Raw genomic sequence first — 16,068 nt, 5'->3', positions numbered from 1 at the left:
CGTTCCTCTGCGTTAGCTGAAAGTTTCCATTAATCAAAGCTGCGGCTTGTGCCAGACCTACAACAGTCACCCAGCTTCTTCTCCTTGTAGATTGTCAGTGTATTCTCAGTCAAGACCCTCCCCCCGCCCCCCATCCACCCAGTGTGTTGTGATCCAGAAGCATCTAGAAACTCTTCTTGCCGGTTTTGAGGTTTCGTGTGAAACCCTGGAGCCTATTGCCAGAGTTTGGAGAGTGCAAATACTTCCCCGTTGCTTAAATCTCTTAGAGATGCTGAAGGGTAGTAGATGTAGTAAGTTTTATTAAAGGATTGGATTTAGGGGGAGCTTTTCCCTTTCTGGTTCAATTACTTAACATGATATTTGTAAAACAAATTGACCTTCTGCAATTACCAATAAAACCTTTTATTATAAATCAAAAGCAAAATAAAATGTTAAGCATAATTTTGAGGCATTTTGAATAACCAAAATAATCTCTTAGATTAAGCATGTCTGTAATTGAGATTTAGGATGGTTATGGACTGAACTAAGCAAAATAGGAAGTAATAAAGGATGACAAAGATGCAACCAACATGACAGAGTTGATTCCCCAATGTAATTGCTTGTAGAAATTAGACTTGTTCAGAAAATTGCAGAGAAAGATTAACATTTCTGAATTTTCTTCTGGATAAGAAACTTTAATATCTAGACTTCCAATCTCTTCACCGTCCACATGTTTTGAAGAACACATAACCAGAGAAAGGACTAAGAAGTCTCTAATTATGAAAGCAGAAGATTAGACACATTAGTTATGCAATAGTTTTGGCTTTAAAGATGACATGTACAAAAATTCTTAAGGTATATAATTTTGGAAATCTCCTGTTATATTTATATAGTAAATGTTTTATAGTTAACCTAGTTTAGGGGCAGGGAGATAGGTCAAGGGCACTGACTTGCTCGAAAGTGGAAGGTTTGACCCCTGGCACCATATTGGGTTCCCAGGCACTACCAAGCATGTAGGGAGAGCCCTGAGCACCAACCAGCGGGGTGGGCACTATTGGGCACCATTTATACCAGGACCAGGACCATCAGGCCGTGCGTCCATCTTCAGAGGCCCCAGCCTTAGGTACCACATGGCAGTCTAGCATGACCACTCCCAGCTCAGAATGCCTATCCATGAAGCTCTCTAAGCTCCCTCCCCAGTCTGCCGACTGCTTCTTATGCCCCTCCTGTCTGATTTGGAGTCAGACTGGAAAAAAGTCACATCTGTAGATCATTTTTCTGAGACACGTGTCTTGTTTCCGGCAGGACGGCAGGGGGAATGATATAGGGCTCATCTCGAGGTTAAAAGTGTTTTATCCTCCCATTGTTTCTGTTGTTGCTGCAGTGGCCAGGAGTCACACTCATACTTGGTGGTGGCAGCGGCCGAGGCTCACTTGTACCCTTTAGTTGTGGTGCTTGAGTTCATCCTGGAGGTGGTGGCCACTGCTGGTCCCACTCTCGATGCTTGTGCGGGTTTTAGCTGGGATGCTCACACACACTTCAAACGTAAAACAGCTGGACCACACTTGGCACTTGCGGGCTGTACACCGAGGATCAAACTCACCACCTCATGCTTGCAGACATGGGAGTGGAAGTACATTTTGCCATGGAGCCAATTCTGGGCCCCTCAGACTGTAAAAAGTTAGGACTGTAGTAGAGGATCTGGGTAAAACTGTGAAGAGATATGATTGAATTTAGAAAGTTGCTGTCAGACCTATGAAAAGTATGCGGATTTAAAAGGGTTTTCCCAAAGCTGCCACCCAGTTAAAAAAAAAATCACCCCTCGCTATACCTTCCCCATAAAAATACTGAAGTTCCTGCCATCTAAAACTTTACAGCACTGATAAAGTAGTAGCACACCAGATTGGAGAAGGCAACCAATCTCAGTTAACAGAACAAGCACAGAGACTTAACCTGTAACAACATCTTGGTGATCTCTCATACAAAGACTTAATGTCTCCATGATGAGATACAGCAATTTATTGGTCCATGTTTGAAAGCTTGCCTCAAGTGCTGCGGGAGAAGGTAGTTGGAAGAGAAGGGACCTCTAGGACAATGGTAGTTGAAAATGATCACTGTGGGTAAGAACTGCTATAAGGAGGATATGGTGCCACCAGCAGGTCAGTCTGTACCTGTGAGGCGAGTGCATCAACAGCCAGATGGCGCCTTCAGACATCCAGATACCCCAAAATTGCTACTGTGCCTTTGGCCAGACCCCAACAACTTGGGGCAAAGTTTACCAAGAAAGTAAACAGCCAAAAGTTAGGTATGTGGGAGACAGACTCACAAACCACCTCTGGCTCAGCTATATAATTGGAGGCATGGCCTCTCTGGTTCCTGATCGGACTGCTTAACGACCATGATCCCAGAGACTCTGAAACAAATCTCGAAACTCAATGGCTTTTGGCAGAAATGCATCCGGACTCCGCAGTAGGTTACTGTTGCCGGGCCACCCCATGGGGGAAAGGGTGCTGTCCCTCCACCTGCTCCCCCTAGGGGGCTCAGTGGCCGCCATCCGCCAAAGGCCATTGGACAGTCAGGTTTGGGCCTGCAGTGAGGAGACACGTGGGGCCTCATGGGATGGTTGTGGAGCCAGCCCTTTGCCCCCTTACCCCATCGAGACCCTCAGTCACCGCCAATGATCGGCCTCTCTGGCTCCTGATCAAGCCACTTAACAGCCATGATCCCAGAGACTCAGAAACAAATTGCAGAACCCAGTGGCTTTTGGCAGAAATGCATCCAGTCCCTGCAGTAGGTTACCAGCGCTGGGCCACCCCAGGTGGGAATAGGTTTTGGGCCTTGGCCTGTTCCCCCTGGTGGCCCAGTAGCCACCATCCTCCAGACGCCACTGGACAGTCAAGTTTGGGCCCAGAGTGACGAGACACGTGGGGCCTCACGGGAAAGGGGTGTAGACGGCCCTTTATTCCCCATCCCAATGAGACCTCGAGTCACTGCCCATGAATGGCCTCTCTGACTCCCGATCAAGTTGCTTAACGGCCATCATCCCATCAGAAACAAATCTTGAAACCCAGCAGTTTTTTGCAGAAATGCATCCGGATCCGCAGTAGGTTACTGTCGCTGGGCCACCCCAGGGGGGAAGGGGTGCTGTCCCTCTGCCTGTTCCCCCTAGGCGGCTCGGTTTCCGCCATCCTCCAGAGGCCATTGAACAGTCAGGTTTGGGCCCTCAGTGATGAGACACATGGGGCCTCATAGGATGGGGGTGGAGCCAGCCCTTTCCTCCCAGTCCCAACGAGACCCCAACTCACCGCCCATGAATGGCCTCTTTGGCTCCTGATCAATCTGCTTAATGGCCATGATCTCAGAGACTCAGGAACAAATCTCGGAACCCAACAGATTTTGGCAGAAATCCCTCCAGATTTAATTGTTAAAATTTCAGAATTTCAAAATCTTTTGGCCACTACTGCAGCCATGCAACATCATATGTTATTCATAACCAGCAGTAGAAAACAAATTGTCTACTGTTGCCTTTTCAGCAGATCTGAGTGTTGGGGTAAAATCCCAAATAATAATGGTGGGTCTCTTGTCAAAATATTGAATGTAATCAAAGTATAGAGAGAGTAATGTGGAAATCATATGCCACACAGGTAGGGGTATGGTGTGGAATGGGGATATACTGGGGTTTGGGGGGCTGGAGAATGGGCACTGGTGAAGGTACAGGTGTTCATTTTATGACCGAGACTTAAACCCGAAAGCTTTGCAACTGCTTTCACGGTGATTCAAACAATAAAATTATAAAAAATGGGGGAAAGAAAAGAACTGCTATAAGAACTGTGCTGACCCAAAGGAGAGAGCGAACAAAAGGGAATGCCCTGCCACAGAGGCAGGGTGTGATGGCGGGGATGGAGGGGTGGGAGGGATACTGGGATCATTGGTGGTGGAGAATGGGCACTGATGGAGGGATGGGTACTCGATCATTGTATAACTGAAACCCAAACACAAAAATTTATAAGTCTACAATTGTATCTCATGGTGTTTCACTAATAAAAATTTAAAAAAAACTGTGCTGAAAGTAGACAAAGGAACAAACAGTATCTTTCAGTATCTGTATTGTAAACCATAATGCCCAAAAGTGGGGGGGGGGGGGGGGAGAAAGAGAAAGAGAGAAGAAAGTGCCTGCTGGGGGTGTGGGGGGGAGGGAATGTGCATTGGTGGAGACAAGATATTAGAACATTGTGTGACTAAAACCCAATTATGTACAGTTTTGTAATGGTGTATTTCACAGTTATTCAATACAAAGAACTTAATTTCTTTTTGAAAAGGATTTTTTTTTTAGAAAAAAAACCTTTCATGAACAGGATGCCTTTCAGCTTCTTAATGACCCTGTGAAAGAGGTGCCATCACCAATAGACAATTCCCACAGAACCCTACTTGTGGCTATAGTGGTATTTTCCAGATCCCAGCTCTTCCATTTAGAGATTACCTGTGTGTGTTGAAAACAAGGTTTTGTTTTGTTTGTTTGTTTATGATCCTAAGCCATCAGTGTGAGCATCTGCTCTTGAGTAAGAAGGTAAGAGAATTTTCATGTGATACTCCATGCTTTGTCGTGACCATTAAGTCACAGTGCTGCTTGCTTTTTCCTCAGCCCTGGAATGAGACCAGATGTGAACTCGCCTCCGTCCAGCTCATCTGCAGCCACGGGACCACCTCCCAAACTCTGCCTCGTATGCTCCGATGAAGCTTCAGGATGTCATTATGGGGTCTTGACGTGTGGAAGCTGTAAAGTTTTCTTCAAAAGAGCAGTGGAAGGTAGTGTGTGTTTTGAAGAGTTCGGTTTCTTTTTCCCTCTTATTCCTATTTCATCGCGTGAACTTTAAATTTTTGTTACGTGCAAAGTCTGGTAAGATTAGACGTCAGCGAAAGGTGGAGAGGAAGGTGACTCCTGGCTCCTCCCAGGCAAGAGATCCCTGAGCCATTCCAGCCACTAGACTACAGTAGAAGTCTGTAAATTGCAGGGAGGGAGTCTGGCCCGCCTAAGACGGTGACGGCAAGACTGTGCCATCAATTGAAGAGCTGATGTTTGGGAAGTGAACACAAAGGTCATCGTCTTCTTTCTTGAGTCAGCACCAAGCTAAGTGGTATAAATACTCCTCTCTCAGAGGCTACAGGAGACTACAGCCGTCTTATTTTCAGGATGTAAATGCAGTTATCCTAAGAATACAATAGTGCTTCTTCTATGACATTTACAAAATGATATTTGAAAGTGAAAATCAGAGTAGAATAAGGGAACCTTTGCAATTCGGATACTTAAAATTTTGTGTTCTCTATTTTAATCAAAATTATCCTGTAAAATAAAGTGAAAGCTTCAAATACATATAGATAATCACGTTATGTGTTGTCCTTGCCAAAAAATAATCCAAGTGGGGGAAGAAGGTCGGTGTTGGTTTTAAAGAATTACGGAATCCTGTACCCAAAAGTGTGGGAATGGAATTTTTAAATGATGGTAAAGTTCGGGGATGTGGAGCAGTGGCGGAGCATATGCAACACTTGTGTGAAGCTCTCAGTTTGACCCCACGCTGAAAAAAGTAAAGCTGTCATGCCTCCCAAGTATGCCACCTCTGGGAGCTACTGTCTGCTAGCGACTTTTTATGCTTGTTTTAAAATAAAGTTAACATTCGGTGAAATCACACTTAGCCAGTGAGGCTGGGAGAGCCAATGGGAGGACCCAAGAAGGCAGCAGTGCTACCTGCTCTGAACAACCAGAGTCCTGTGTAGCTCAGATCAGGAGGGCTGTGTGGTACCAGCATTCACACCTTGGTCTCACCACATGCGAAGCTGCACCTCTGGCCACAGAGCTGCCTCCTCAGTTCCCGCTGCCCTTGCCTGAACCAGTTACAAGGATGCAGCTTGTTTGATTTACATGGTACACTTGAACTCCGTTTTCACATCCATATGTAGGAAATTTTCTATGCTAGTTCAAAACTCTCCCCCCCGCCCCTAATTTCTTTTTATTCTATTTTTTTACATAGCTACCTTTATTAATATATCTTTGGGCTCTTAGATGCTTGCTGTTATGATTCAGAGTTGATACACTAGGAAACTTACAGTGGCAGAGCTAGGATTCAAACAGAACTATCTCCCAGAAGACTCTGTTTTCTGTTTTTGGAGTGGAGAGCCAGGGGCGGCCACACCGGAGGGGGAGCGGGAGTGCAAGGATCCCTCTGTGCTGTCCACTCACTTTCTCATGTGCTTGCTTGTTTGCTTGGGGACCACACCTGACAGTGCTCCCGGCTTACTCCTGGCAGTGCTCAGGGAACCATATGCAATGCCGGGGATCGAACCTGGACTGGCTGCAAGAAAGGCAAGCACCGTAACCATTGTGCTCTTGCTCCAGCCCCTCCAAAAAAGACTTTAACCCCAAACCCTAATACCCTACTAACTTCCTGCAAGGTGATAAAGTCTTCTCACCTGACAGTTTGTAATCTAGATTCTGAGAGTAAAGCAGTCACAAGGGAATTCCTTATAGAATGCTTCAGTTTGGTGGGTATTATTTAAGAATCCTCAGACAGTTGCTTCAAACCTTTCCAGAAATCCAGGAATAATGGTAAACAGAGGCTCAGACATGCTAATAACCTGAAATTATATTGCTAGGAAATAGGGTTGAAGCTCAGATTATGGTTTCCTGGTACCCTGCTGGCCTCCATTCCACTGTACCACATTGTTTTTAAGAACAGACAAAGAATCTTAGTCACAACTCAGTTAATCCTCAGATACTTTAAGTAGGCTATACAAACAAGCCATTTGCTATGCTCTTATTTCCTATATGACTTTGATGATCTGGGTTGTTCCCATGTATCACTTGTATTTATTAAAAATACTATTCACTCATGGTTTTAAAAAACTTATTATTTTGGGGGCCTGGAGTGATAGCACAGAGGGTAGGGCGTTTGCCTTGTACACTGCCAACCCAGGTTCGATTCCCAGCATCCTATTTGGTCCCCTGAGCACTGCCAGGAGTAATACCTGAGTGCATGAACCAGGAGTAACCCCTGTGCATCGCCAGGTATGACCCAAAAAGCAAAAAAATAAAATAAAATAAAAGACCATTTTTTAAAAGGACTGGAGAGCTGGTACAAGATTTAACTGCTAATCATGCGTGCAGCTGACCCTGGGGTTTGATCCCAAGTAATCACCTATGGTCCTCTGCATCCTGCCAGGAGTAACCTGCACACAACCAGGTGTGGCCCCAAAACAAAAAGAGAAGAACGTCTTGGCAGCTAGAAAGATAGTGCAGTGGTTACTTATGGCATTTGCCTTGCACACGGTCAACCTAGGTTTGATCTGTTGCACCATATGTGGTCTCTTGAGTACTGCAGAGGGAAGGGGGGGTAGGCCAGGGAAACAAACAAAATGTTTATCTTTTGCTGTGTCATAAATTACCCCCTAAAAGGAATGCCTTTTAAAAAGGAACAACACATAACAAAACAAAAATCTGTTATGTGATGTCATTTCTCACCAACATTCAGCATCAACCTTGTTGGCTGAGCCCTAGGACTGATTCAGACGCTAGGGAAGGGTTGCAGTCATCAAAGGTTTAACCAGCACTGGAGAATTCATTGCCAAGTGCAATCACAGTTCTTGGTAGGAAGGTTTAGTTCCTGATTACATGGGCCTCCAGCATAGCAATTAGTATCTCCCTAAGAAAATTACCCAGCAGAGAGTAGGACCAATATGTAAACATAGCTTTATAACAGTCCCAGGTGTTGCCCTGCTATCATTCCACTGTTTGTTGTTGTTCTGTCTATTTGGTTTGGGCCACACCTAACTGTGCTCAAGGCTTAATCCTGGCTCTGATCTTAGGGATCACTACTGGCAAGGCTCAGGGGTCCATAGGGGATGCTGGGGATCAAACTTGGGTCAGTTGTGTGCAAGGCAAGTGCCCTACCCACTATACTATCTCTCGGCTCCTTGCCATATCTTTTTGGTGATAAACACCAAAGAAAGTGACTATACAAGTGTGAATACTTTGGGAATTCTTCTGGGACATCACCACATATACCTTTTAAAAGATACCAGAATCTCTTCCCAACATTAGATTGTAATAAAATACAGTGCAAACAAAAAAAAATTTTTAATTCAGAAATCACTTTGTCCAAAAGGCTGTTTTCTTGACATCAGCTTCATATGCCATGGAAAGCACATTTAGTGAGAGTAGAAGACATAGGTACTCTGAACCAAGTTGTCTTGTCAAAAGGATTGACATTGAGTAACTATTAGCATTAGATATCCATACCTTGTAAAAGTAACCAGTAGGTAAAACTCCTCATTTTCTAGGTGAGTCGGAGACAATCTGTCACTGTCCTCCCATTGTTCATCTATTTGCTCGAGTGGGCCCAGTAACATTGTGAGACTTGTTACTGTATTTGGCATATTGAATGCGTCACTGATAGGCTTTGTCCTGCGGGCGAGATACGCTGGGTAGCTTGCTGGGCTCTCCAGGAGGGGCGGAGGAATGGAACTCGGGTTGGCCATGTTGCCTGCTTGCAAGGCAAACTTCCTACCTGCTGTACTATCGCTCTAGACCTTATCTGTTGTTACAGTAGAAAAATTATTAGGACAGTGCTTCCATATTGTGTCCAAGTAAAGAATCTAGGAAACTTACATAATGCATAAAAGACTTGAAACAGCTGGTAAGGACACTTGGCACTAAAGAGCAGTTGAGGAACAAAGTTGAACTGTAGCTGTTATGTGACTCTGGTTTATTGAAACTTTAAATGTCTAACCAAATTAAAAAAGATCATTGTTGTGCATTATATTAGGAAGAACCAAGTAAAGATTGTTTCCATCCAAACCAAGTCTTAGGTTTTTCTATCTATAAAGATTCTTGCACTACAAGTCAGAACGAAGTATTTTCCATCTAGAATAATTGTGGTATGTTTTCTTTTTTAAAAGAATGATTTATTCTATAGCACAAATATCCTGTAGTGGTAGGACAACCATCCCTTCTAGTGCATGGCACATGGGCTCTTAGTTGATTAGCATATTTATTTATTTAGTTAAGCTGGGCTCATGTAAAAGAATCCTTTTAGTTTTTGCCAAGCCAGCAGATCCACAGTTTCCTGCAACACTGAAAAACCATATTAAAACTGTAAGAAAGTGCTCCATGGAGAAAGAAGATACTTAGTTATTTTCTTTTTAACCACCTTTGGATGGTTTTACCCTATGAAAACTGCAATATTGTCTCTTAATATGTTACCTAACATGGTGCCAGAAGATTTAGGCACTAATGACCTTTTCAAATTAATATTTGGGATCAACCAGATATAATATTCAAACAGTCTTAGATACACTCTATATACAGTAGTTCACCTTTCTAAGTCTGTAATTCAAGTAACTAATTGCTGGTAACATTGGATAACAGATGTATAAAATGCTGTTTTAGGGGTACAGTCATACCACTTGTCTACTAAGCTACTCCTTACCTATTCCCACTTGCATAACCTCATTTCTGTACCTCATTTCTGTAGTCAAAAGACAAAACTGGCATTGAAGAGGTAGTAAAGTACTTGCTTTGCACATTGCTGACCTGGGTTTGATCCTCATCACCCTTTTGGTCCCCCAAGCCCACCATGAGTGATTCCTGAGCACAGCCAGGTGTGATCCTCGTCCACCCAACCCCCAACACACACACACACACACACACACACACACACACACACAAAGACACTTTTTTTCAAAGTAGGTGATACTGTTCCTGGGTTGGGTGGTTAAGGTAATATTGTCAGATGTAATTGTGCACTTTCTGTTTGCTTCAAGAAGTCAGATTTACTGGGTGTGGTGAAGGGAGTTATTGAGTAAAGTTTTTTTCTCCTGAAAAAGATTGGTATGCCATAAATGTCCGGGAATCTCTTTAAGGGTTTATTTAATTTTAGCTTCGACTACAACTTACTTATCCATTCATGTGTCATTGGGCACTTGGGTTATTTCCAAATCTTGGCTCTTATAAATAGCACCACAGTGAACGTGCATCTGTCTTTTCAGCTGAGTATTTTTCAGGTTCTTTGTGTAGACTTGTTGAGTATAATGAGTAGAATTGTTGGATCATATGAAAGCTAAACCAGTTTACATTCCTACCAGTAGTGAATGAAAGTTCCTTTTACACTGCATTCCTATCAGTACTTTTTTTTTTCTAAGCTGTTTTGTTTTGGGGCCACACCTGGCAGTGCTCAGGAATCATTCCTGATAGGACTTGGGGGACTGTATACAGAGAAATCAAACCCAAGACAAGCTCCCTACCACACTGTACTGTCTCTCTGGCTCCAATTGCTTCTATGTTTTTGGTTTGAGGTGTTTCATTTCATACATTTCATTACGTTTTACTGGTATGAGAGTTGTTGTCATATTATTATCTTGATTTTAATTTCCCTGATGATCAGAGGTGCGGAACATTTCTTCGTGTGCCTGTTAGCCATTTGTATTTCTTCTTTGCAGAAGTATCTGTCCCAAATCAATAATGATCAAAACAGTGTGGTATCAGAATAAAGGCCAACAACCCAGACCAACAGAATTGAATCATGAACTCAGAGAATAACCCTTGGATATCTGGACAGGGCATAAAATGGAGAAAGGAATGTCTCTTCGGTAGTATTGGGTACGGGGAAGAGAGAAACAGTATAGACGTCAAAGTATTAGCCTTGTGTGCAGCTGACCCAGATTTCATCCTTGGCACTGTAAATAGTCCCTTGAGCACAGCTGGATATGGCCCAAGAACAACAGCCAAAAAAAAAAAAAAAAAACAGAAAAAAAGGATCTAAGGTTCTGGGAAAACTGGTTCACTATCCTGTGCTGCATACACACACACACAAAAAAAATATGACTCAAAAGATTGATTAGACGTGAATCTATAAAATACATTGAAGAAAACCCAGGATATTGGCTTTAAGGGTGTCTTCAGGGATAAACTCCATTGGGATGGGAAAAATAAAACAGGATGACAACAGAGTCAAAACTTCTGCAATGTGAAAGAAGCGATCATTAAAACAAAATGATTACTTATGAATAGGAGGAAGTCTCCACACAAGAAAGTACTCATGCACTATACATCTATCAAAGATGCATGATTTAATATCTGTCACTGTCACTGTCCTCCCGTTGTTCATCGATTTGCTTGAGCGGGTCCAGTAACATCTCCATTGTGACAATTGTTACCGTATTTGGCATATAGAATACATCGCGGGTAGCTTGCCAGGCTTTGCCATGAGGGCGAGATACTCTCGGTAGCTTGCCAGGTTCTTCAAGAGGGGTGGAGGAATCGAACTCGGGTCGACCATGTTGGCCACTTGCAAAGCAAATGCCCTACCGCTGTGCTGTCGCTCAATTTAATATCTAAGAGATAATAAAGCATTCACAAAAACTCAACCACAAAAGCAACCCCATCAAGAAAATGGGGAGATGAGCTAAGTCATCTTAGCTGGAGCTGGAGCTATAGCATAGCAGGTAGGGCGTTTGTTTTGCACGTGGCTGGCCCAGGTTCAATTCCCATATGGTCCCCTGAGCACTGCCAGGGGAATTCCTGAGTGCAGAGCCAAGAGCAACCCCTGTGCATTGTCGAGTATGACCCAAAAAACAGAAAAGGGGGGGGGGGCGGGATGAGCTAAATCCTGTTTTGTGTATCACTTTATTATTACGATTTTAAATTTCAGGCACTGTCTGGTTCCCAGAACCATCATGCACAAAATATTTCTGTACCATATCCTCTACCAGTGACTGCTTCCTTCCATCCTCCTTACTAAGATTTAAAATTAGGACAAAGGGCTCATTTATTTGTATATGATTGCTTAATGTAGAATAAGAACTATTTTGTTAGGACTTCAATAGTATTTTAAGCCAATCTCTTCTTTCTTCCTCATTTGCATTAGGTCAGAGGTCAAAATAAAAATGGGATTACACACATTTTCTGTAACTGTTGAAGAAGAAGAAACTATATAAATGTAACACAAATTCTCCAACTCCCTTATAGTTATTAGGAGGGTCCGTGGGGTATTGTTGTACTTCTGGAGCTGATGGTTGTTCAGTTTGTGAAAATATATTAGGTGATAGACTTATGTATCGTACACTTGTCCAAATGGCTTATGTCTAATATGTCTAATAAGCAAAAGCGAGACTTGGTTTTTCTTCTATATTTTTAATGTAATTTGGTCACACAGTTACAATAGTTAACTTGTTGATGGGTTGGTTATGCTCACCTCACTGCCAAAATTCCCAAGACCACCCCCTCCACCCCACCCATGTCTTTAGGTAACTTCTAGTCCTCCTCTCCGTTCTCCTTATTCCCTTAATCTCAGTAATTTGTAACCCTTGCATGGCTCAGAGTTTATCACTGTTTAGTATTATCTTTTGTATTGTTTAAATATAAAAGGTGAGTGATGTCATCTGGTATTTATCCTCCCTCTGGCCGATCTTGCTCTTCGTGATATCTACTGTTCCATGCACATTGCAGCAAATTGAGAAATTTCATCTGATAGCTGCCTAGCAGTATTCCATGCTGTGTGTATGCAGCATAACTTCTTGATCCATTTATCTGTTGGGGAATATTTGGGTTGTTAGCATATCGTGGCTATTAGCCTAAGGGTTGCAATGAACACAGAACTGGTTTCCATGTGTTTTAGAGGTAGATGTCAGGAAGGGGGTGTTGCTGGGTCTTGTGGAAGCCCTGTTCTTTGAGATTCCTACATAATGTTTTCCACCCATGCTGACTCAGACAGCATTCCCACCATCAGAGATTGAGGCTTCCTTTTGCTCCACATCTGCACCAGTCTTGATGTATGCCATTCTCACTAGACACTCATATGATGTCTTACTGCCATTCTGATTGCATTTCCTTGATGATAAGTGATGAACAGTTTTTCAGATTTCATCTGCCTGTCTCTATATCTTCTTCAAGGAAAGTCTGTTCATCTCTTCTTATTTTTTTATGGAGTTTTTTTGTTTTTGAGCTCTGTGAGTACTTCACATATAAAGAATATTTTCTCCCATCCATTCATCTTTTTATTTGTGCGTCCCTTTTGTCATGTAAAAATTATTTAATTTGAGGTAGCTAAAACTGAAATTGTCTCTGAAGTCCAGATCCTAGAGTGTTCTGCTGTTTACTGAAAAATATTTTGTGAATTCTGTGCTACTTTCAGATTTTTAGTCTACTTTAAGTTAAAAAGGACTTTAAATGAACCTAAACTTAATGATGGCAAAATAATCAAGATGTAATCCTTTAGTGCTTCTGGACTTTGACTGTGTTAATCCAAAATAGAAACAAAGGACATTTTTGTGGAAAGACTCTTAAGTGATGTAAAAGACTAAAACCTGTAAAATTTAATACTCCCTTTTGTTTCCTGTATAGGACAGCACAATTATCTTTGTGCTGGAAGAAATGATTGTATCATTGATAAAATTCGAAGAAAAAACTGCCCAGCATGCCGCTATCGAAAATGTCTCCAAGCTGGAATGAACCTGGAAGGTAATGTAAATACCTTGCAAGGAATTGTCTTGTTTCGCTTTTGTAAATATGAGTAAATGAGTGTAATAAAATATGTATGCACTTGATTAACATAATTAGAAATAAAGTAGGAAATTTTTCATGGATATTCCATTTTCTGCTTAAGTGTATCCACACACTAAATTCAGTGTCAAGAAAGGAAAATGAAGAAATAATGAAACTTAGAAAGCTTGCGGCAATATGACTTATTTTTTCTTGTCAGCTGTATTCCCTGCAGGGGCTGGGGCATTGTTAGAGCAGGTAGCGTACTTGCTCGTGTATACAATCAACCCAGGTCTGGTCCCTAAGCATAGAGCCAGGAGTAAGCCCTACCTCCAACCAGGTATGGCCCCCAAACAAAATACTGTGTTTCTGTATCAGGCACAGTTATATGTCCATTTTTCTATCATCTGCCTTTATAAAGATACAACTTTAACCTACCATAGAGCTGTATATGGTGCAGGAAGAGGGGGGAGTATAGATCAATCTCAAGGCACTGGATGGGTTTTGTTTGTGTTGCTTTTTAAATAAAGAAGAAATCTGAAACTTGTTTGACTTTCAGATCCCCATTTATATAACAGGTTATATAATTAACATAACTGGCCATTTTAAAATCTCCCTCTGAAAGCAGATTGGAATTCTGCTCTATTTGAAATTGAAAATTCCACAAATGTGGTAGGCATAATCCATGTGTTTGGTCTTTGTGTCATGACCCTCTTGTTCAGCAGGTGCTCCCCGATGAGGCGGGCCCAAGACAAAGTGAATTAGAAAGTTTCTGTATCAAGGAGTTTCCTGTTGGATTAGATTCACATTTTGAAAGATTGAATGTCTACAGAGCGCCCAGCGGAATGAGCCTATAAATAATGCAGATATTGGTGGGAGACTGGGTGCTTGAAGAGAGGCTGTTGGTGCTCTCTAGGATTCGCTCTTCTTGTTGGTTTTCTTAAGATGTCTGGGTGTGACTAAAAAGAACCTTCGTCCCCGCAACCACACATACCAGCACCTGTCTTCTCACTTCTTATATTCAGCAGCAGAAAAAACAATTGAGACTAGTCTTTGCCATATTCATTGACACCTGTGACAACACTTAACCCAGTTTTCAGAGTATGACTAAGTTGCTTACAAAGCTTTACTCATATACTTGATTAAGCATTGATTTAAGGAAATGGTAGCTCCAAATTTCTTGTCGTTAGCAGTTATCACAAATACAAGTTCATATAAAAGTTTACTCTCAGTTGCAGAAGGATAGTTTATTTTCATTTTAAAAGTAGATACTGTATTCTTTACTTTTTCACATGTGCCAGATTTCTGCCTAGATTTTATAGTTTCATTTCGATACTCTCTGAGCTCTTGAATACATAAATATTAAAGCCAGGTCAGTTTTTAGTGATTGCTTTTCTTTGGCCCCAGTTTTATACCTTTTTTCCTACCTAGTAGGTTAGTCCCTGAGCAAACACAAATACAGTTCTATCCTGTCACTAAGTAAAATTGTGGCTTCCCTGGTAACATTTTTAGGTGCCTTCCTGAGAATGCATCAAGCTTTCTGTCTTTGGAGATTTAACACGTCGATGCCAGCGAGTCCCACTAGTAGCTCACACATGAATGTTGTTTAATTAAAACAAGCTGCAGTGCTGGCTTCAACACCTTAAGCATATAATATTCTTCTGGGCAATTTCTCCCCGACATATACTGGTGGGGAATCTTTAATTACAAAAAATAAGATATATCTACCGTAAAGTAAGTAATTGTGATGATCAGGTAAATATGTCCCATTTCTCCTCCCTCTTAAAATTCAGTTACAATTATCAATGCTATTTGCTTTTATTTCATGTGACAACAATAAAGGCATTTAACATCTAATTTTTTTCTCTAGTTGGATCTTTTGTTGAAAGTCACCCTTTTTCTTTCTTTTTTTTTTAATGAACCCATGTCTTCTGCATTCAAGGCTTGTCATTTACTACAGAATCCTTTGTGAATGAATAAACTTTAAGCATGCAATTTGAACTGAACACTAAATCAGTATTTTTAGAATTACATGCTTTTATAAATTTTCAGTACCAGAATAGTGGGGAAACTGGCACTGGCCAAGAGCTATCCTCAGGACTCTTAGATATATACCTGTTTGCTGATGGACATAATTTTGGGAACTCATACTATTAAAAACATGTTAAAGTAGGGCGAGTATTAACCTTCATTTCTATTTCATACTTTAATTTTTAATTTAATAAGAGTACATTAAAAGTAGGCACATCAAGCATTTGGTAACATAATTTTACTGTAAAAAAATGCCTTTAAAAATCTAAGCTCACAGTTTTTGTATTTGATAAACTAGTGCAATAAGCCTAAGTGAAATGTTAAACTCTACCTTTGTTTAAAAAGCAATACTATCACTGTTTCACAGACATTTCTATAAACATAGTATGTTGACTGCTATAATATATTACAGGAAATCAATAGAAAGTTAAGTGAATCCTTAACTAAATCAGTTAACAACTTGCTGTCCCACAAAAATGTCTTGATGCACTTTTTTTGCTCTAATTAGTACAATACAGGCTCACTTTTGT

The 16,068-nt window shown here is 41.5% G+C and overlaps 1 protein-coding gene across 4 annotated transcripts in view; it reads left to right on the top strand.

Moving 5' to 3' along the window:
- Positions 1 to 16,068, top strand: part of NR3C1 (nuclear receptor subfamily 3 group C member 1) — a 91,582-nt gene that overhangs the window by 56,607 nt on the left and 18,907 nt on the right. For 3 of the 4 annotated variants that reach the window (XM_056124262.1, XM_056124261.1, XM_056124263.1), the window contains exons 3-4: positions 4,622 to 4,788; positions 13,370 to 13,486. In XM_056124262.1, coding sequence (XP_055980237.1) covers positions 4,622 to 4,788; positions 13,370 to 13,486 — 284 coding nt within the window. The remainder of the gene's footprint in view (positions 1 to 4,621; positions 4,789 to 13,369; positions 13,487 to 16,068) is intronic. The other variant, XM_056124264.1, reaches the window with a different exon arrangement.

This window comes from Sorex fumeus, unplaced genomic scaffold, assembly GCF_029834395.1.
Source record: "Sorex fumeus unplaced genomic scaffold, SorFum_2.1 ptg000051l, whole genome shotgun sequence".
Classification (NCBI taxonomy): Eukaryota; Metazoa; Chordata; class Mammalia; order Eulipotyphla; family Soricidae; genus Sorex; species Sorex fumeus.
Note: the sequence above shows the minus strand (reverse complement) of the source record. Positions and strands in the feature narration are given on the sequence as shown.